The following is a 21,826-nucleotide window of genomic DNA, read 5'->3' as shown; positions in this document are numbered from 1 at the left end:
CGAATCGCATGCAATGTCTGGCATCGCACTAGTGTGAACCGGGCCTAATTCTAGTGTTGTGTATCTTGGTTGTACTGGGATCTGTAATAAAGACCATGACTAAATCCTAGTTTAGGGATGGAATGTGCGTATTGTGTATGCAATGCTTTGATAAATAATTCAGACTCCCTGTATCTCTTTAGTATTTACATATCCGTTATGTGACACAGTGCAAGCTCTGTCATCGGAACACAGGCTGGATGTCATTTTCCAGAGGTGTCCCAGATATCCCCATGTTCATGGTAGTTTCACAGGGCGTTTGGTGTGGGAGGACTTCATGCATGCGTTGATTAGTGCTGATCAAAGATGAAAGCGGTCTAGACTAATGAGATTAGGAATTGATCACCTCCGCCTGCCAAATTACAAATGAGTTTAAAAGAAACCTACAGATTTGCTGTAAAAAAAAAAAAAATTGTACTTGAATGCCAGTCTGCACTAAAATAGTGATGTAGATGGCTGAGAAGTTTAATTGGTTTTCTGATGAAATAATTTGTCAAGGAAATTAATGTAGATTTGGCTGAAAATTGCCTTGCTGCACTAAATGCATGGTACCGGTATTCATAATGCACAACCTAAAGCGTGCATTGTGTATCAATTACCTTACTCCAGTCTCCATTCCAAACACCTTCCTACCAAGACTGACTTTGATACAATGGATCAAAGTAGGTCTTCTCTGAGCAAAAATAAATTCCTGCTTAAAATTTGGTAATCCCCAGATTAATCCTGACAGATCCCTTAATGCTCCAAAAACTGGAGCTACTGCATAGATCGGGCAACCGCGTTCCGGTTTTGAACGGCCCCGCCGGGTTATTTAGACATGTATATCTTTTGTGGCCCCTAAACTATCTCCCAGCCCCGGGGCCACAAAAGATGTATATGCCTTGGGACAGGGAGGAGGCGGGACGAGCGATGCCACTGTCGTACACATACAGGAGAATTTCCTGTTTACGGGCAGCCTCTGTAATAGGAAGTCCCACACTGCCATTGGATGACTGTTCTGCCCATCAAAGGAGGCAGGACTTTCTATTAAAGAGGCCGCTGTGTAAACAGATTCTCCTGGTAATAAATTTTTGGCAAATGGTGCGTACATTCCTGGCAAATGGTGCGTGCATTTCTGGCAATGGTGAGGCTACATTCATGGCAATGGTGGGTCTGCAGATGGGCACTTGTGAGGCTGCAGATGGGCACTGACTCTCTTATTTTGCTTCACAGTTCTTTATTAAAAAAATGTTTCCTGAAACTTTGCTCTTAAAGTGAAGGTGTGTGGTATATCCAAATAAGCCCAAGCTCATCTCTTTACACACAACCACAAAGGCAAGAGAATTCTTGTTGGGCAGTGTATTGGTGCTCGAAGGAACACATTTAGACTGCATTTTAATGGTTCAAAGCATGTCGGGCAAAATGGTCAGCCCTCACGCATGTTCACTTCATCAAATCTGGTCCTCTTTGAAAAAGTTTGGACACCCCTGCCATAGATGATTTTGTGAATTTCCTGCATCAAGATTCTCTGGCTGCGTACTTGGTCAGCAGAGACAGTTTGGAAGGAAAGTTAAGAATGCATTCCGATTGATGGTGAGTTAGTAGATGCTTATTACAGTTGTCGGTGCAAAGAGCACTTTCTTACCTAAAGAAAAAAAGCTAAGGTTGCCATGGCAAAGTTTACTGCTTCTTTCTGGGATTTGAAAGTGTTCCTTTTATCCCTCTCGGACCTTCACTGCCAAAACCAAGTCCTCCGTACTGTTATGTTGTAAGTTCTGGATGCCTAAGCCCTTTGATGAAGTCCTCCTTCAATGAAGACATGCTCCCACTTTTTATATATATATATATATATATTTGATATTCTAAAAATCACAATAGGCATATATTGATTGGGTTGCACAAAAGTTAAAGCATCTACAAAATGGGGGGGATTTATTTGTGTGCGTGTTTTTTTTTTTTTTGCATGGGACTGGGACATTGTGGTGGACAGATCAGATACTTTTTTGGAAGGGGTTAAGATTAGGGGGCAATATTAAATGTGTTCCCTAGGTGTGTGTTCTAACTGGGTGGGGGGGTGTGAGCTTACTGGAACATGACAGATCACTGGAAACAGTAGGTTCCTGTCAGAACAGTGAATTGCCTTGTTTACAAAGGCAATACCCCATTCTGCCTCAAACGGGCGATCATGGGTCCGCCGGTGGACATCAAGTCTGTCCGACCCATGGGCACGCTCCTGCCTTTGCGCCTGCACACCGATGTGCAGCTACGGTGATTTGCGCAGGAGAGCCGGCCTGCTGCTGTATAACAACCTCATCAAGTAAGTAAGCTGTTAACAGCATAAAGACCTTTGGCAGCAACAGCTGTCTCCTATAGCAAATGGAAAATAATTCCCAAGGAGGTAAAGGAATTATATGAATGATTCTGTCTTGATGCTTTCCCAGGCTCTCCATTGTTCCCGGTCTATGGCAAAGTAACTCTGGTACTTCATCAAGTCTCCAGGCAACAAGCAGGCTCTCTGGCAGAACATCAAGCACATTTCTAGGCCTCTGGCCTCACCGAAAGCAGCTGTTCCCTATACATCCAGTCCAAGGTCTGGGTGGGAGGACCCTGGTTGCTTGACCTTCCCAAATATTTATACCATTTCCTAGCATGCTCAGTGGCCAGAGAAACTCCTGATCTGGCTGAGAAAAGTATGCAAATTCATAACTTTCACTACAGCTTATCATACTAATGTCAAAGGCAACAGTGCCACCTACTGACAGAAGGGAGGAACCACTGCTACACCAGGCTTAGGAGAGAATCCAAACGATCACAAAGACTACAAATCAACAAGGTTTGTTACCACCAAGCACAGCTACATTTACTAGTAGCCCCTGTTAAAGACAAGGGTGCTACACTGTCTTGCAGCAGCTTCACACTTTAGAGGTGATTGTTTTTAGTTCCTCCAAAGAAGTGTGTGTGTGTGTGTGTTTGTTTTTGTGTTTTTTTTTTTATTTATTTTTTAAGACCTGAAGGTTCTCAACACCTTCTCGTGAGTTCAAAAGTTCTGGATTAAATTGGCCTGGTCCGTAATTGCATTGCTGAAACAAGGGGAATTTCTGGCATTGATAAATATCAAGGATATGTATTTTATATTCCCATTTTTTTCCTCTGCATCAGCGGTTCCTGCTATTTGCGGTGGATGTGCTGCATTTGCAGTTTGTGGCTCTGCCCTTTGCCTTGTCCATGCTCCTAGAAGCTGGCACAAAAATGTTTTTTTTTTTTTTTGCTTAGTTTGCACCAAGCTTTAATGTTTTTGGTTAGACCCCTTTCACACTGGGTCAGTTTGCAGGCGTTATAATGCTAAAAATAGCACCTGCAAACTGACCTGAAACAGCCGCTGCCCTTGGGGCTTTCACACTGGAGCGGTGCACTAGCAGGGCGGTAAAAAAAAGTCCTGCTAGCAGAATCTTTGGAGCAGTGTGTATACCACTCCGGCATCGCGGCTATACCGCTATACCCTTTCTCGGCCGTTGGCTACTTTTGGTCTGACTTTGATCCTACTTTAGCCCATTAAATATTATTGAAGTCGTAACGCCGTCTTGCTTGATCCAACTTTGGCATGCGACTTGTGCTCTGATCTTGAGGGGGATCTCCACGCCAAATTTTAAATTAAAAAAAAAAAAATGGCATGTGTTCCCCCTTTAAGAGCATACCAGGCCCATCGGTCTGGTATGGATTTTAAGGGGAACCCCCTACGCCAAAAAAGTGTGGGGGTCCCCCCAAAATCCATACCAGACCCTTATCTGAGCACGTAGCCTGACTGGTCAAAAGGGGGTGTGGATGAGCGAGCGCCCCCCCCTTCTGAACTGTACCAGGCCGCAAGCCCTCGGCCTGCGGCCCCTCCACCTCCAAAGCACCTTGTCCCCATGTTGATGAGGACAAGGGCCTCTTCCCGACAACCCTGGCCATTGGTTTCGGGGTCTGCGGGCGGGAGGCTTTTCGAAATCCGAGAGCCCCCTTTTGTAAGGGGGGGGGGGGGGGGCCCAGATCCCGGCCCTCCACCCTATTTGACTATGGGGTACATCGTACCCCTACCCATTCACCTGGGGGGAAAAAAGTGTCAAGAATAAAAACACACTAGACAGGTTTTTAAGGTAATTTTATTAGGCAGCTCCGGGGGTCTTCTTCCAACTTTGGGCCTCTTCTCCGGGCTCTCCCCAGCCTTCTCCGCTATCTTCTGCTCTTTTACTAGTGGTTTCCCAGTCTTCTCTGTCTTGCGATGTTGACACAATGCTCTCTCCCACTGTAATGCCATGTATGCGGTGCGCAACGACTTATATAGGCATGGGCCGTGGTCACTGGGTGATGGCACCGGTGATGGCACCGGTGACCCCGCCCCTTTGTGACATCAGTCCCGGGGCATGATGGTACTGCTCGAGAGAAGATGCTGGGGAGAGAGGAGAAGTCGGAAGAGAACCCCAAAGTCAAAAGAAGACCCCCGGAGCTGCCTAATAAATTACTCTAAAAACATGTCCTAGTGTGTGGTGGTTTTTTTTTTTTTAAACTCTTCGCCCCCCCTCAGGTGAATGGGCTACATCGTACCCCTACCCATACTCATTCACATAGGGTGGGGGGCCAGGATCTGGTGGCCCGCTTGTTAAGGAAGGGTCCTGGATTCCGATAAGCTCCCCCTTCGCCCGCAGACAAATGGCCAGGGTTGTCAGGAAGAGGCCCTTGTCCTCATCAACATGGAGACAAGGTGCTTTGGGGTGGGGGGGGGGGGGCACATCCTTAATAAGCGGGTGTGTACACCTATGCAACCCACATTTTATTACTTTATTTTTCATTTTTTATTATTGTATCAAAACCTGGTATTTTTACAGGGATGTGCATGTTTTTATATTCACTGTATGTATCTGTACTTAATTTTGAACAGGCTGCCCATGCACTGCAATTTGTACTTTAATGGGCATGCACCGCAACCCCCCCCCCTTTTTTTTTTTTTCACTACTGAATGGCTCCTTGATGCACAAATAAATGGCATGGTAATGCCAATTCGTGGTACAGTATTTTATATGATTTCTATTTTGAGTGGAATCTGTTTTTAAAGTTTGGCACATTTCCAAGCCATTAGCTGCTATTCACTGGTAGCGCACATCAGGATTTTTAAAGCCGGCTGGGAAATGCAGATGGAAATATATATTGGGTAAGAAACTGTGTTGAAAATGCAAGAAATGTGGAAATAATTGGACCCAATTTCAATCTCGGTTCAGAGTGGCAAATCTGAATGAGAAAATCTTTGTGGCAAATGTTTAAAGTGCTTTGTAAACGATCGCCTTGTAAAAACCCATTCAGTTTAAAATAAAAGTCAAAACATTTGTGTGTTTGGGGGGGGGGGGGGTTGTAAGGGATCACATTCCCTTAGCCCTCAGCTGGCAGAGGGGAAGCAACAGTACACTGATCTTCCCAGTGAATGGCTTTGCGGGGGGGGGATGTCAGGACAAGTCTGATCAATGGAGGAGAGCAAGCAGAGCTCCCAGCATAGCTAAAAACTGACCACACCAAGCAAGAGAATGCAGCGTGGTCAGTTCTCTAATAGGAAAACATAGTAACTGGCAGGAACACCAGGTATTTCACACCAAAGAAGAAACACAAAGAGAACAGGATGCTTTTTCATACATGGTACAGCAGGCACCTATCAGGATTATGAAATATTCTTTATAGCAGGGGTGCCCGACTGTGTGATGTGGCCGGCCACCTCCTGCTCTGGGATGGCCCAGATCGTGACCAGGGAGCAGTTTCAGCTGCCCACAGTTAAAATAGATGCAGCCAGCATTGGAAGAGTGCATCTGCTCCTGCTATTCAAATGTTGTATCGTATGGCGAATAAGGTCTTACCCATCTTTAAATGCATATATATGGGCAGGGCTTGTCCCAAAAAGTTTACCAAGATCTGGCAGCCCTGGCTTGATATTGTGGACTCCTTCTGGAAGGATACCCCACTCTCAACAATGATGGGCTATAGGCAGGTGGGATGAGGGTTGTTCTGGTGGTTGCTGGTTGGCTGGGGGGTGGTTGGGGTGCGAGCGTATCCGGGTGTGGGGGTGGGTGAATGGTCAGGGCAGTTGCTTGGGTGTGTGTGTGTGTGTGAGTGGGGTCAGGTTGAATGTACTACAACTGATAGGTATTTCTACTGTTTACTATGTTTATACGATATGGGGCCCAGTGCGGTCCACGGTGAATACCCTGGAGCACTTGTTATGGTTCCAACGTTGAGAACCGGGGTACTTGCTCTCAGGGAAAAGTCGATGTCTGCTATGAAAATGTTGAAACTGCGTTAATCTATGCAAGAGCTGTAACCGTTTCTGTGCCTTTTTGATGATTGTATTTGCAGAAAACAAATAAAGTTAAAAAAAAATAAATAGATGCAGCCAGACTCAGTGGAGGGAGATTTCTGCAGCCTCTTTGGCAAGAACAGAATCGCAGTATATATAAAATAATATGCAACGTGGTTGGAGGGAAGCTTCAGAATGGCAAAGATGTTTTTATTACAAAAATATGTGAGCAGACTGTAGTTCCTCTTTAACTTCACAGGCCTGCAGGGAGTTGGCCCAAATGAGAAATTAAGTTGGTGAATTTTAATCATGGAGTACACTACTTTTCCTAGTGTGTGTCAATGCAACTGGCGACATTGGCTCTTATTTATTGCGAACTATATGTTGCATTAAAAATTCCTGAAAGCTCTGCATACGCCATAGGATTGGTATCATCCTCTTTTTTTGACTCTTGACATATTTTCAACAGTTAATTGAAACCTTCCATCTGTGCCATCTACTTGCTGATCGCCCTATTGTACTTTTACTGCTATAGGGTGGCAGCTGTGGGCAGAATCATGTGTATTTCTGCATTTTCGAGAAAGCCCTCCGGCCTTCACCGATCATTGGTAGAACACAAACAAGTGAGATATATGCCTATGTAAACAAGGCATATGTCAGATATGCCCGGGGAGAAGTGGGGGGGGGGGGGGGGTGGTTATCCTGTTTCTTTGCAAAGCAGAGATTACGATTGGTACATTATATTTATATTTATATTTATATTTATATTTATATATATATATATATATATATATATATATATATATATATATATATATATATACATACATACATACATACATACATACATACATACATACATACATACATACACACATATATATATATATATATATATATATATTATATATATATATATATATATATATTACACAATTTGTATTCAAAAATATATGTAGCAGAATACATATTTCCCAATTTTTATTTATTGGACAATTTTTATAGCAGACAGTTAAAATGTATGTATTATTTTTATTTGGGTACTGAAATAAATGTGAGGTGGTTTTTGGATTCCCCCTGTTTATTATAAATGTATCGACTTGTCTATTCCTATAATTTGCTAGTCTATCAAAGCTCTGATAAGGTTAATGGTACAACAACATGCTAGCTATGAAAATAAACGCACTGCCTAACCTGTTGCCGACCAGCCACCATTGTTATACGGTGGCACGACTGCGCAAACTGCCGTTAGTGTATGTTGGCAGCTTTAAGAGCCGCGTGGCTGGCGGCCACGATGTCCGGCCTCCCACGATCTGTTCAGAGAGCCAGAACGGAAATCTGTCAATGTAAACCGATTCCAGTTCTGTCAGGGGAGGAGAGAGATTGCTGTTCCTAGTGATCAGGAACAGCAATCTCTCTCCTCCAGTGAGTCGCATTTTTTTTAAAGGTGATTTAAAAGCTCTATTTGTGGGGGAGCAGGACACAAATTTTGTTTGTGTATAACGTCACATGACCACGCAATTGTCAGTAAAAGCAACACAGTGCCGTATCGCAAAAAAAAATGGCACGGCTGGGCACATCCACGTACGTCCTGTACTAGTACTCAGCCGTGGGCGCGCGCCCCCGCGACCCGGTCCGAAGCTCCGGGACCAGCGGACCCGATCGCCGCTGGAGTCCCGCGATCGGTCCCCGGAGCTGAAGAACGGGGAGAGACGTGTGTAAACACGCCTTCCCCGTTCTTCACTGTGGCGGCTGCATCGCTCGTGTCATCCCTTTTTATAGGGAGACACAATCGATGACATCACACCTACAGCCACACCCCCCTACAGTTGTAAACACACTTCAGGGAACACATAACCCCATCAGCGCCCCCTTGTGGTTAACTCCCAAACGGCAACTGTAATTTTCACAATAAACAATGCAATTTAAATGCATTTTTTGCTGTGAAAATGACAATGGTCCCAAAAATGTGTCAAAATTGTCCGAAGTGTCCGCCATAATGTCGCAGTCACGAAAAAAATCGCTGATCGCCGCCATTAGTAGTAAAAAAATAATGAATAAAAATGAAATAAAACTATCCCCTATTTTGTAAACGCTAAAAATTTTGCGCCAACCAACCGATAAACGCTTATTGCGATTTTATTTTTTTTATATATTTTTGGGGGATATTTATTATAGCAAAAAGTAAAAAATATTGCTTTTTTTTTGTTTGTTTATAGCGCAAAAAAAACAAAACGCAGAGGGGATCAAATACCACCAAAAGAATACTCTATTTGTGGGGGAAAAAAGGACGCCAATTTTGTTTGGGAGCCACGTCGCACGACCGCAATTGTCAGTTAAAGCGACGCAGTGCTGAATCGCAAAAAGGGCCAAGGTCCTTTAGCTGCATTTTGGTCCGGGTCTTAAGTGGTTAATTTCCCAAGAAAGTAGAAACTTTAACATAAAACGCTTAAAGCGGAGGTCCGCTCACCGCTGCCAAAATTAAACGCCAGCAGCTGCACATACTGCAGCTGCTGACTTTTAATAATCTTTTAATAATCTCATAATTGCCTGTCCTGGAGTCCAGTGATGTCAGCACTGCAGCTGTCGGGTGCTGCTGCCTCCATTGCGAGTAAGGGAATCTGGCAGTGTAGCCTCTTGCGGCTTCACGCTGGGAACCCTACTGCCCATGCGCGAGGCGCTGCTCTTCTCTTCTACTGGCCGGGGAGGGAGGAAGGAGCACCACAGGGATGTCAATACCCACGACTGTGGGAACAGCATAACTGTGAAAGACGGGTATCCTTCCCCACCCCCAAAAAGTGCCAAATGTGGCATCGGAGGGGTGGAGGAGTACAATGAGTGGAAGTTCCACTTTTGGGTGGAACTCTGCTTTAAACGAAATATTAGAGCATATAAAACAAAAGAACATCAATGATACTTTACGTAAGGTCGTCCTCTGTATTCTGTAGCTTTCAGTTTGGCTCAATGGGGCAAGAGGAGGTTACTCTGGCCGGCCAGTACTTTTTAAATTGCACTCAGACACCACCCACACGACACCCACTGCCAGCCTATGTAGGATTCTGACAAGTGAAAATTGAGAGGCAGTTCTTCTGCCCATCCTCCTGGAAGCATGCTGTAGTGTCCATTAAAGGCAGCATTCGTCCATATATCACTATTTGACCCGGGTCATTCTTCAGCTGGTCTTTGCTGTTCTGTAACTCAGGACATTTGAATTCGCACCTTTCCAGGAGGTCTTATCTGTTGCTCCTCTACCCCCATACCTCACACCAGGAGGCCTAGGCGAGAACATCCTGTTCATCCTGATATGAATTCCCATTTACTACTCCTTGTTTTGAACTTGCAAACTCCAACTTAGTCCAAATGGCTGTATCGACCAGGCAGTTAAACTCCAGAAATATCATAATAAACCATGTTGCCTTCCAACAGGTACAGTGTCACGGTCAGTTAAAGTGGTTGTTAACCCCCCCCTCCCCCAAATAAAAAAACTGAAAGGCATAATGAGCTAGTATGACTAGCATACTAGCTCATTATGAATTACTTGCCTTAGATCAAAGCTGTCCTCGTCTCCCCCTCTGGCTGCAGACATCTCCCCCGAAGGTTACTTCCGGGTATCGCCGCTCTGGTGCTATGATTGACCGTCCTTCTCAGTGCGCCTGCGATGCGGGCTGTAGACATCGGTGCGTTCTTTTTGGCAAATCTCTCTTAAACGTGTAGGTTTAGGAGATATTGCAAACACCTACAGGTAAGCCTTAATCTAGGCTTGCCTGTAGGTAAAACATGTCAGAGAGGGTTTACAACCACTTTAAAGTAACCCAGTGCCGTATCGCAAAAGTGGCCTGGTCATGAAGGGGGGGGGGATATTCCAGAGGTTAAGTGGTTACGCTGGGTATACATGTAATGCTTTGAGGTTATTATTTTCTCTTCCATCGCAGAGATTCCCTTGTTTCCCTATTCCACTAAGGGAATCTGGGCAGTTTAGTCGTGCAGCATCACAACCGGTTCCCTACTGCGCATGCACGAATCGCTCTGTAAATGGGGGGGGGGGGGGCTTTTCTCATTTCAGAGTTGTCCCTGTGGTGATTAGTGCAGAAACTGGCGTTTCAAAACCAATATGTCTATTGGGTGAAGGACCATTTTTGGGTGGAACTCCACTTTAAATGATCACTCAGGGCAGATCACCAGCTATGAGGCTACAGACCTGGAGTACCTATGCACAAACATATCGGGCAGTGCTCTGCTATTTTATTTAGGAAGTATTTAAGTCAAAGCGTAAATCTTGTAGGATCCTGCTTGGGCACATTTCTAGATGTTCCCTAATAACATCAAATCTTCACGTCTTCAGTTAAGTTCCTATTTAATTGCAGTGCAGCATTTAGATTATGAATAGTACAATAAAGGAAACCTTTTATTTTTTAAATAATGACTTGTGGTACTTTTCGTTTTCCTCAAGGTTGCCTCAGGGTGTTCTCACCCATCCAAATTAATCCAGAAATTACAGTCCATGTCCTGCTGACTCCTTTCTCATTAACTGTGAGTAAGTTACTTTTATTGACATCCTTGGTTTACCCATCTGTAAAATTATACCCATCTGTAGAGTCGGGAATTGCCGTTCAACTTCAGGAAACGGTTGGCATGCTGATTATTTGGAAACTCTTTGCAGCAGGTTGGCTCTTACATTTAGTTGCTAAAGCGTGAAACTAGTTTGAAGTTATCACTGAACACATCATTAATGTATTATGTAAAACAAGAGGGAGGGTAGCTGAGCATATAAATCTGTTAGATGCTTAAACTCCTTTCCCTCACCCCCATTTTTACATTTTTTTTTTTTTTTTTTTTACTTATTGGATTTTGGCACTGATCTTTTCATTGTGGTGCTGAATGCTTTTTGGCGTGAATTTCATTGATCATTTTCTGATTTAGATTGTAGAGATTGAGTATTAGTTGTGCTGCTTTATATGAACTCTTTCCATTGCCATTGTTTTATGGAAGCCATTGCCAATACTAACAATTTTGCTTTTAAACTATTTTTGCTAGTGAAATTATTAATTATTGAACACAAATTTTGCTCCATCTGTGCCACAGGGCTTGGTAATTACCCCCTTGGACTGAGCCATCTTGCTTGTGCACTATAAGGAAGATGAAGCCAGGCCGTCTGTCACAACTCATATCAAATGGGCTTTTTGGCCTGGTCATGTGGTGTTGCTTTCTGCATATGTCACTTTCCACAGAAAGTAGGGCTTAGCTGGAGACTTAAATATACTCTGCCTCACCCAAGATGGCCGCTGGAGTTGCATGGGGCACCAGCAACCAATTGGACAACTTTCTTCCTGTGCCCCCAGGCAGTCATAGACGAATCAAGTTCCTTACAACTTCCTTCCCCTTCTGCATTGCCACTTGCAGTGGGGGGAATACAAACTGCACCTGCCTACATTTATGTCTTAAAGCGGAGTTCCTGCCTTTTTAATGTTTATTAAAAGTCAGCAGCTACAAAAAGTATAGCTGATGACTTTTATTAAAACAGACACTTACCTGTTCCACGGTCCAGCACCGCCGCCGGTAGGAGTGGGACAGGAAGTCCTAATTTTTTTTAATTCTGCACTGACTGTTTTTGAACTTGCCTCAGCCCCTGTTCAAATCCAATCCAGGGACAAAACTGGGGACAGTGTCCTCAATCTGGGGACTGTCCCTGGAAACCGGGGATGTCTGGTCACCCTAACCTAGGCAAGTATGAAACCTAAAAAAAAACGTCTATTTGAGGAGCCAGTAGATGAGAAGCCGGGGACCATGTGTCTTTTGGCTGCAGTAGAATCCCCCCCCCCCCCCTAGTGCACTTGTATAGATCAATGCAGGTCAGCGCAGACCTTCTGAACGAATCCTATAAGCTGGAACCCACTTTGTAATGTGTGAAGCATGCTGCTTTCAGTCTGCACACATTTCCGGGAGAAATTTCTTATGAAGACCTTTTTATATTTGTCTGTTTTCTTATACCAGCCAGGTTCCACTATTGGGTTTTAGCCATTGACTGGTTGTAGTTGAGTCTTGGAACAACCAGTGGATGAGGGTAGAGTCTAGTTCACTTTATAATGTGGTGTGAGGCTGGGTTTACACTACTTTCATCCTACTTTGCTCTGTGTTCAATGTTTCCCTATGAGAGTGTCTTGTAGCGTCCTACACAAGTCGGTCCGACTTTGAAATGCTCCCTGTACTACTTTTGGTCCTACATTGATCCTACTTCAGGCCCATTGAATATCATTGAAGTCGGACCAAAGTAGTATCCTGTTCATGAAAGTAGGATGGATGTAGGACCAATGTAGCGGAGCAAAGTAGGATGAAAGTAGTGTAGTAGTGTGAACCCAGCCTGAAACTTTACTAATCTAGTGTGTTTTTCCTTGCAGGTGAGTAGTACGACCTTTCTGCTGATTGCTGGCTGATATGTAGTTTGTGTTCCTCCTGTGATTATTTTCAGTGTATTCTTATGTTGCTGGAAATTTTGTGTTTTAGGTCAGGGGGATGGAAGTCATTATTTTCTCTTTTGTAGGGAAAGGTTATCTGCTTCTCAGCATTTTAATGAGCTTTTTGCTGAGAAAGTGGTAAGATTGCCGGCAATTGTCGCTGCTAGACATGTTTTCCGCTAGAAGGCCGTTTTAGTAATGATATCTCTGGTTGAATTTTTCTGTATTTATTTGATGGCCCTATTTACACAGTAGTCACAACAAACAGATATACACGCATTTAGCATGTTTGCAGTGTTAATGGCAATCTGTTTCAAAGCAAAATTCCTGTATGGGGAGTAAACTAGTACTAGTAAACCTGTGCATCTTCACCGAAAGTCATAGTCCTGCCCTGGAATTTATGTACTGTAGTAGATTTGCCTGAGCGCAATATCCAAGCTGACACGGCCCATCTACTTTTTAAAAATTAACCCGTCTTGCAAACCATTGTAAAAAAACAAAAAAACGCACTTCTCCAATAAAGAGGAAAGTAAACTAACATTTTAGGTTCAATAAGATTTTATTAAGAAGAACATTTTTTGACAGAAGTAAAAGAATACATGAACAGACTACCCAACATTGGGCGGGCCGATCCACAAAATAATACACATAAACATTCCACATCATGAAATCCAGTGTGAACAAACTTTGCTACGTAGTAGAAATAATTGTATAAGCATCCGTGCCTCGTGGTACTCTGCATCTATCAAGGACTTCCCCCGGCCCGGGCGCCCCTCTGGGAGCCTGCTGCGCCCAAGGCCAGGTGGAAGTGAAGAGTTAGACTAGTTATGGCGGGGGTGCGAACAGTGGTGAGATAGCAACAGGTCCATACAACTCGCATGGTCTGTAGCAGGCCAATGAACTTACAGAATGCAGAAAAGAAAGGAGAAGATAATCTTGGCCAGACTAAGTCTGTCTGTGGAAGACGACAGAAATGCCAGAAAAGATAGGGGAGGGATAGATCAGGTAGAAGAAAAAGCGGAGGAAAAGAGAGTAAGGAGGGGAGGGGGAAACGGCGTGCTCGTGCTCCCCGTGCCGTGCATCTATCAGGTGTTCCCAGGTTCTCCTAAGGCGCCAATGGTGGCAGAGCACTCAAGCTGGGTGGCAATCTATTTTTGAGCTTGTCTGAGGAGGAGTAATGCCTCCTAAACTAACATTTTAGGCGGTCCATAGCTTTTACCTTTCCTTCCATTCATGTGCAATAAATAGCCTTCATCAGTCTGCAGCATTCACCACTTTTGGCAATGTTGGAAGCCTGTGCCAAACCCTTTCCGCCATGCTGTGGTTCCTCTTGACTCCTACATCACGACAAAACACAGCAGTCATATAAGACAGTGGTCATCAACCCTGTCCTCAGGGCCCACTAACAGGCCAGATTTTATGTATTCACTTTTAACCCCGCTAGCGGCAGAGGAAAGGGTTCAAACCGCTGCTGCTGCAGCCCTGCCCATTGATTTCAATGGCAGGGGCAATTGGAGGAGCAGTGTTTACACCGCTCCCCCACCACCTCAAAGATGCTGCTTGAAGCACTTTTTCGGTAATGCAAGCACACCGTCCCAGTGTGAAAGCACTCTGGCTTACTGAAGATCAAACCGAGCATCAGAATGGGGAAGAAAGGGGCTTTAAGGTGCTAGAACGCAAAAAATAGCGCCTACAAAGCGACCATTCTCTGTAAACCCTAGAGCAGTGGTTCTCAACCTGGGGGTCGGGACCCCCTCGGGGGTCAAATTAAGATTTGCTAGTGGTCACCAAATCCTGGACTGTTCCTGAAGCAGGGTTGTCCCTGGAGCCCGTGGCCACCCACTCAGCCTCTTTGCAGCCACCCATTCAGTTCACGGCATGGCTGGGGGGCAGGGACCTGAGGTCAGCTGACCATCTCCAGATTTTGATAGAGGTGTCACCACAAAGTCGGGCACACAGTGAAGCTGGAGACACAGTGAGTAACACTACCTGTGATTATAGTTCCCATTAAAAGTCCCCACTTCAGTTCTCAGATCAGCAGATGACCTTGATCAAGAGCACCTAAGTTGGTTGATCAGAACTCACCACCAGCACTGCCCCCACCCCCCACCAAGGAGTAAGAGAAGGAATAAACATAGATAATACATGGGAGGGAGAGGAAACAAGGTGGAGGGAGAAAGAAGAAAGACGGCTTAAGAGAGGGGTGGGGAAAAAACACACCAAGAAATAAGGATAGAGAGACATAAAAGGGAAAGAAAGAGAACAAAGAGAAAGAGGACTGGTACATCCTAAAATGTACCATAAGGGGTTTAATACTGTACGAGTGGAAGGGACTCCGGGAGCACTAAATGTCCGTGAGTTAGGGGCGCAAATTACTGGTCTTGCCTTGGGTGCTACGAAAATAATTTTACTGTTGGGGGTCCCCACAACTTGGGAAATTTTATCAAGGGGTCACAGCACTAGGAAGGTTGAGAATTACTGCCCTAGAGGGTTGTGCGTGAAAATCCCAGTAGATCAGCAGTTTTTTAGAAATACTCAGACCAGCCCTTCTGGCATAAACAACCATGTCACGTTCAAATTCACTTAAATCTCCTTTCTTCCCCATTCTGATGCTGGGTTTGATCTTCAGTAAGTTGTCTCCATGTCTAGATGCTTAATGCATGGCCTACCTGAGTATTGTTGCTGATCATGTCCATCCCTTTATGACAGTGTGCCCATCTTCTGATGGCTCCTTCCAGCAGGATAATGCACCATGTCACAAAGCTCAAATCATCTCACCACTGGTTTCTCATGACAATGAGGTCACTGTACTCCAATGGTCTCCAGGTCTCAATCCAATGGAGCACCTTTGGGATGTGGTGGAACGGGAGCTTTGCATCATAGCTGTGCAGCTGACAAATCTGCAGTAATTGCGTGATGCCATGTCAATATGGACCAAAATCTTTTTAATGAATGTTTCCAACACCTTGTTGAATCGAAGCCATGAAGAATTAAGGCAGTTCTGAAGGCAAAAAGGGCGTCCAGTCCGATACTGGCAAGGTGTAACTAATAAAGTGACCAGTGAGTGTATGTTCTGTACTACTTGTGGGGCAGTGAGACTCATTGATTTAGTACAGTTCCTACAGAACTCGTATGGAGCACAAATCTGAGGATATACAGTGTCTTGAAAAAGTATGAATTTCCCTTAATTTGCAACATTTTGTCATCTTGCAACCAAAAATGTAATTTGTGTGTGTGTGTGTGTATGTGTGTGTGTGTGTGTATATATATATATATAATTACATTTTTTTACAAATATATATTTGAAAAGTGTGGTGTACATTTGTATTTGCGTCAATACTTTGTAGAACGACCTTTCACTGCAATTACAGCTGCAAGTCTTTTTGGAAATGTCTCTACCAGCTTTGCACATCTAGTGACATTTTTGCACATTCTTTGCAAGATAGCTCAAGTCCTGTCAGATTGGATGGAGAGTGCAATATGTGGCAAGACTTGAAAATTGCTGTTCAGACAAATTGGATTTAGGTCTGGACTTAGACCCCTTTCACACTGAGGAGTTTTTCAGGCGGTATAGCGCTACTATACCGCCTAAAAAACTCCTGCCCAGTTAAAAAAAATCTCCTGTCAGCAGCATCTTTGGAGTGGTGAGAGGAGCGGCATGTATACCGCTCCTTTCCATTTTAAACAATGGGAAACCCGCGGCAATGCGCCTCTTCAGAGGCCCATTGCGGGCGGTATTAACGCTTTATCGGCCGCTAGCGGGGGTTAATACCACACCGCTAGCAGCCGAATCCCGCGGCAAATCCGACGGTATAGCTCCCGCCCCAGTGTGAAAGGGGCCTTAGACTTGCTCAGTCAAACACATGAATATGCTTTGGTTTAAACGATTCCATTGCTGCTCTGGCTGTATGTTTTAGGGTCGTCATCCTGTTTGGAAGGTGAACCTCCACCTTTGTCTCAAGTGCTTTGCGGACTCGAACAGGTTTTCTTCTAAGATTGTCCTGAATTTGGCTCAATCCATCTTCCCATCAACTCTGACCAGCTTTCCTGTCCCTGCTGAAGAAAAGCATCCCCACAACATGCTGTTGCCACCACCATGTTTCACAGTGGAGATGCTGTGTTCAGGGTGGTGTGCAGTGTTAGTTTTCCGCCACACATAGCAATTTGCTTTTATGCCAAATAGTAAAAATTTTGGTCTCATCTGAACAGAGCACCTTCTTCCACGTTTGCTGTGTCTCCCACATGACTTCTCACAAACTGCAAGCTAAACTTCTCATTTCTTTCTACAATGTCTTTCAACAATGTCTTTTTCTTTTCACACATTTTTTCACACATGCTTAGTGCAAATGCACCGCAGATATGTGAACCAGCCTTATTCAAATGTAGTTTGAAATGTCATGCAAATGGGATGCAGTGTAAGCCTCATCCATTTTGCATAGGTGTGAACGCAGCCTTATGCTCTCCTTGCCTGGCCTGTTAGTTTAGGTGGACAGCCATGTTTGTTTTTTATAATCTAACCCTGCTTTAAACTTCAACTTTATCCCTGACCTTCACGAAGGTTATCTAAACAAACCTCCTGAGGGCTTCACAGAACAGCTGTATTAATACTGAGATCAAATTACACCAGGTTTTGACAAATTTGCTTGGAATCTAGGAGCCAGTTAAAAAAGTTAGGAGCCAGAAAACGCGCCCCGTCCTGACGAGCTTGCGCGCAGAAGCGAACACATACGTGAGTAACGCCCACATATATAAACGGTAGTCAAACCACAGATGTGAGGTATTGCCACAATCGTTCGAGCGAGAGCAACAATTCTAGACCTCCTCTGTAACTCAAAACATGCAACCTGTAGAATTGTTTAAACGTCGCCTATGGAGATTTTAAAGGGTAAAAGTTTGTCGGCATTCCACGAGCGGACGCAATTTTAAAGCGTGACATGTTGGGTAACAATTTACTCGGCGTAACATTATCTTTCAACATATAAAAAAAAATTTGGATAACTTTACTGTTGTCTTATTTTTTAATTAAAAAAAAAGTGTATTTTTTCCCCAAAAAAGTGCGCTTGTAAGACTGCTGCGCAAATACGGTGTGACAAAGTATTGCAACGATCGCCATTTTATTCTCTAGGGTGTTAGAATAAAAAATATATATGTTTGGGGGTTCTAATTAGAGGGAAGGAGATGGCAGTGAAAACTGAAAAATTACACATTAGAACTACTGTTTTACTTGTAATGCCAACGGCCACCACCAGATGGCGCCAGGTCACAGAAGGAAGCTTGGGACTTCACAAGGCCGCAAAGCCGCTGCCTCAATTACCGGCTGTCGCGGGCCCACCACGATCACGCGACGGGGGAGCATGGGGACACAGGATCCTCCCCCGCCGTGGCCGGTAATTGAGGCCGCGGCCTGGCGCGGGCACCAGGTCACAAATTCTTGTCGCAATTGCGACCCGGCGCCCGGATATTGTCGAGCCCAGAATTACACGCAGGTGGACCCCATTCATGAATTAGGTGACGTCTGAGGGCACTTGGTTCCACTAGATTTTAGTGGGGGCATCAGAGTAAAGGGGGTTGAATACAAATGCACGCCACACTTTTCACATACTGTATATTTATTTGTAAAAATAAAAAATGAAGCACATTTATTTTCCTTTCACAATTATGTGCCACTTTGTTGGTCTATCACATAAAGTTCCAACAAAATACATTACAATTTTTGTTTGTAACATGATAAAATGTGGAAAATTTCAAGGGGGGAATAAATACTTTTTTTTCAAGGCACTGTATACATCTCATTTGTAGCATACAATTGGTGTACATCAAACACTGTTGTCTTGTACTCTGCAAACGTGGCAAAGAAGCACATAGTCTTCATGCAAATTTTTTATTTTTATTTTTTTCGTATTTTCCGCATGGTTTTCAACAAGGAAAACCATGCGTATTGCTTGCCACTTTTGAGGGGCCATGAACAATGAATGGAGCTCCAAGGTGGGGTTCGTTTTTATGGAAAGCCCATTATTTTGTATGCATTGAAATCGTGTGAATTTCGCCTGGCGCAATGCAAACCGTTGTAAAAGTGTGACAGGAACTTGACCGTACTGCCATCTAAAAATTTTGGCTGCAGTTGAACGTTTAAAGCTCTGTTGATGCAAAGTTATCTATTTTTAAATTTCTGCCTTTTTTTCATCTGTTCATGTGATCTGATACTTTCATTGACTATGTGGTATGATGTTTCCTGGAATTTTCTCTTTAAAGCATAGTCCTACACTTTTGTGTTTGATTAATGCAGTTCCATCTGTCATGCATGCAGTGCCTGTCTTCCACTGGCCTTTATGATCGCAATGGTTTTTCATGTTTTGGTCTCCGTCTGTTTCTGTGCCATGCACGATTGTTAATTGGCTCCTTCGAGGGGAAAAAATCTTTTGAAGTCATTTTTTGTTTCATGTAAATTGAATGTCATAATCGTCATGACACTCATCTGCTAGTTGGAAGGATTACACAATGTGCAGTCATTATTAAAGCAGAACTCCAGGTAAGCGCACAAATTCCTGTACATTAAAAAAAAAAATTATTTAAATGATTATGTGTTAAAAAAGAAAAAAAAATTGTATATCTGCCTGAAACGTGTATCATCGTTGCCAGCACAGACTAAAGCCGCGTACACACGATCGGTTTGTCCGCTGAAAACAGAACGATGGACGCGATCGGTAGAGCAAGGGCAATAATTCTAGTCCTAGACCTCCTCTAACTCAAAACATGCAACCTATGGAGATTTTAAAGGAGTTGTAAAGGAAAAAAATGTTTTGCCTAAAATTATTGTCTGCAAGGTAGACAGACAGAATAGTGTAATGATTCTGTTAAAAAAACTAGTAAATACCTATTAACTTCCTTCATCTATATCACCTCCGGTATTCTAGTTTCTGTTCTCTCATTCACTTCCTGGTTTGCATCGCTCGTTCATGTAAGAACTACATTTCCCAGTATGCATTGCGGCACGCCCAGTAATTCACACCTCCTTGAAGTCTCTAACACGTAGAGAGCATCCTGCCACACAGATGTAGTTCCCAGGAGGGGGCGAGCACGTTACTGACCACCGCAGTAAAGCCTTCCATCACGGTGGTCCGTAAAATCAGACAAGCAGGAAGTGAACAGAACAGAGAAGAAACTTCTGAGCAAAAAACGAACAATGAGGAAGTGAAAAGAGGAATGTCTGCAAGTAAAGGATGCTTATTATGAAAAAAATGTTTTTCTTTACAACACCTTTAAGGGTAAAAGTTTGTCACCATTTTACTGTTGGCTTATTTTTTTATAAAAACTGCGTATTTTTCCAAAAAAGTGTGTTTTTAAGACCGCTGCGGAAATACGGTGTGACATAAAGTATTGCAACGACCGCCATTTTATTCTCTAGGGTAAAAAAAAAACTGTTTGGGGGTTCTAAGTAATTCTCAAGCAAAAAAACTTGTAAACAACAAATCTCAGAGGATTGGTCCTTATGTGGTTAAAGGGACACAGACTGCAGAGGGGTTCAGTAGTAAGGCTGCATTCACACCTGAGCGTTTTGTCGCCTGAAGCACGACGCTCAAAAACGCTAGAGGGGGAAAAAGTACATTATTCCCTATGGAGATGGTTCACATCTCCACTCCAAAACGCCTGACGTCGAACGCCTGAAGCTCTAACAAGTTCCGGACCCTTTTTTGTCGTGCGAATCGGGTGGTTTGGGCGTTTTTGAGTGTTTCTATTTCCCATAGAAAGTAATGGAAATGCTCGATTCAAGCGACTAGCGCGACAACGAGCGTTTGCTACGGGCGTTTTGTCGCTCTAATCAATAGAACATTTCACCCAGACAGAAGATTAAAAATATCTCCCAACATAGCAACAAGTGATGAAAAGATGATCATTTTTCCTATTGGCTAAAATAAAAAACGTTGAAGTACAAAAACGTCGGACGACGCTGTATGCAAACGCGCAAATAAGCATGAATACGCGCGAAAAAAACGCCGGAAAAAGCGACCGAACGACCTACGCTCAGGTGTGAATGCAGCCTAAGTGATGTAAAGGTTCAAGAATAATTTCAACAAAGTTCCCAGAATTTCAACAGTAATTCCGCAACCTTCTTTTTGAGATTGGTAGTGGCAACCAAGCGAGTCCTCTTCCTCCCAGATGGTGGGCGCGGCTATCAGAACTGTGATGGGCTTTAGCAGTGGCCAATGACAGTCCTCCCTCCCTTCCCCCTCCCCATCGCAGCTACAGCAGAGTTGGAGAACCAAACCATGTTTCCCATCTTTTATAATATGTGGGGGCGGAGTGCCTCCCCCTCAGTGCAGGTGTGACATGGGGAATTCTGAGGTTGGAATGCATTGGTGTCTCGCTGACTCTTCCCTGCGCTGCTCTGCGGATGTGGAAGGAGTCGAGTGCCGGCAAAGGGGGCTTTGTGAGCCGCTTGCTGCCCCAGTGCTAGGTTTTGCCTACCCCTGTGTTATTTAACATCTGTATGTCAGTACAGTCAGCATAGCAGGAAAGCACAGGCGCACATGCTTATAAGGCAGATTTGCACATTACAATAAGGAGGAGTAGTCAAAGTGTGTCTAATGCAACCCTCAACTAAAATCAAAACCATGAAAGTTTTCAAAAGATATAATTAAACCAGAGCATTGGATTTGCATGAAACATTAAAAAAATAAATTCCTAGTAGGAAGCAGGATGGGAGAAAAAAAAAAAGGGGGGGGGGGGGGGCGAATCGCAAGAAGATAGGGGGGGGGGGGAAGAGCTAAAATGGGAGAGGGGGGGGGAGAGAGGGAGAGAGGGGATCAAAGGAGAAAAATATGCATAAACTGTATTCATCCGTCGGCTCAGCGGAGATCTGTGGACAGATCTCCCACTGAGCTACGGACTCCATAGCGACGGAGTCCACCTAGTGTGAAAGGAGCCTTCATGTTTTCAAATTTAAATAAACATCAACGTGTTCGTTTTATGACACTATACAGTATATCTGCATTTCGATGTACTGTGGGAGACCAGATATAGTGAATGCAGAGTCCTGGGT

At 44.0% G+C, this 21,826-nt stretch overlaps 1 protein-coding gene across 4 annotated transcripts in view; it reads left to right on the top strand.

Moving 5' to 3' along the window:
- The window catches only part of GMCL1 (germ cell-less 1, spermatogenesis associated), a 141,754-nt gene that overhangs the window by 7,617 nt on the left and 112,311 nt on the right, over positions 1-21,826 (top strand). Inside the window, exon 2 of one of the 4 annotated variants that reach the window (XM_040345877.1) lies at positions 10,785-10,864. The exons of 1 other annotated variant lie outside the window; for it this stretch is intronic. In XM_040345877.1, the coding sequence (XP_040201811.1) occupies positions 10,785-10,864 (80 nt within the window). Of the gene's footprint in view, positions 1-10,782; positions 10,869-17,494; positions 17,516-21,826 lie in introns of those variants that run through there. 2 more of the 4 variants (XM_040345879.1, XM_040345880.1) reach the window with 2 other exon arrangements.

This window comes from Rana temporaria, chromosome 3 (genome assembly GCF_905171775.1).
Source record: "Rana temporaria chromosome 3, aRanTem1.1, whole genome shotgun sequence".
NCBI lineage: Eukaryota > Metazoa > Chordata > Amphibia > Anura > Ranidae > Rana > Rana temporaria.
Note: the sequence above shows the minus strand (reverse complement) of the source record. Positions and strands in the feature narration are given on the sequence as shown.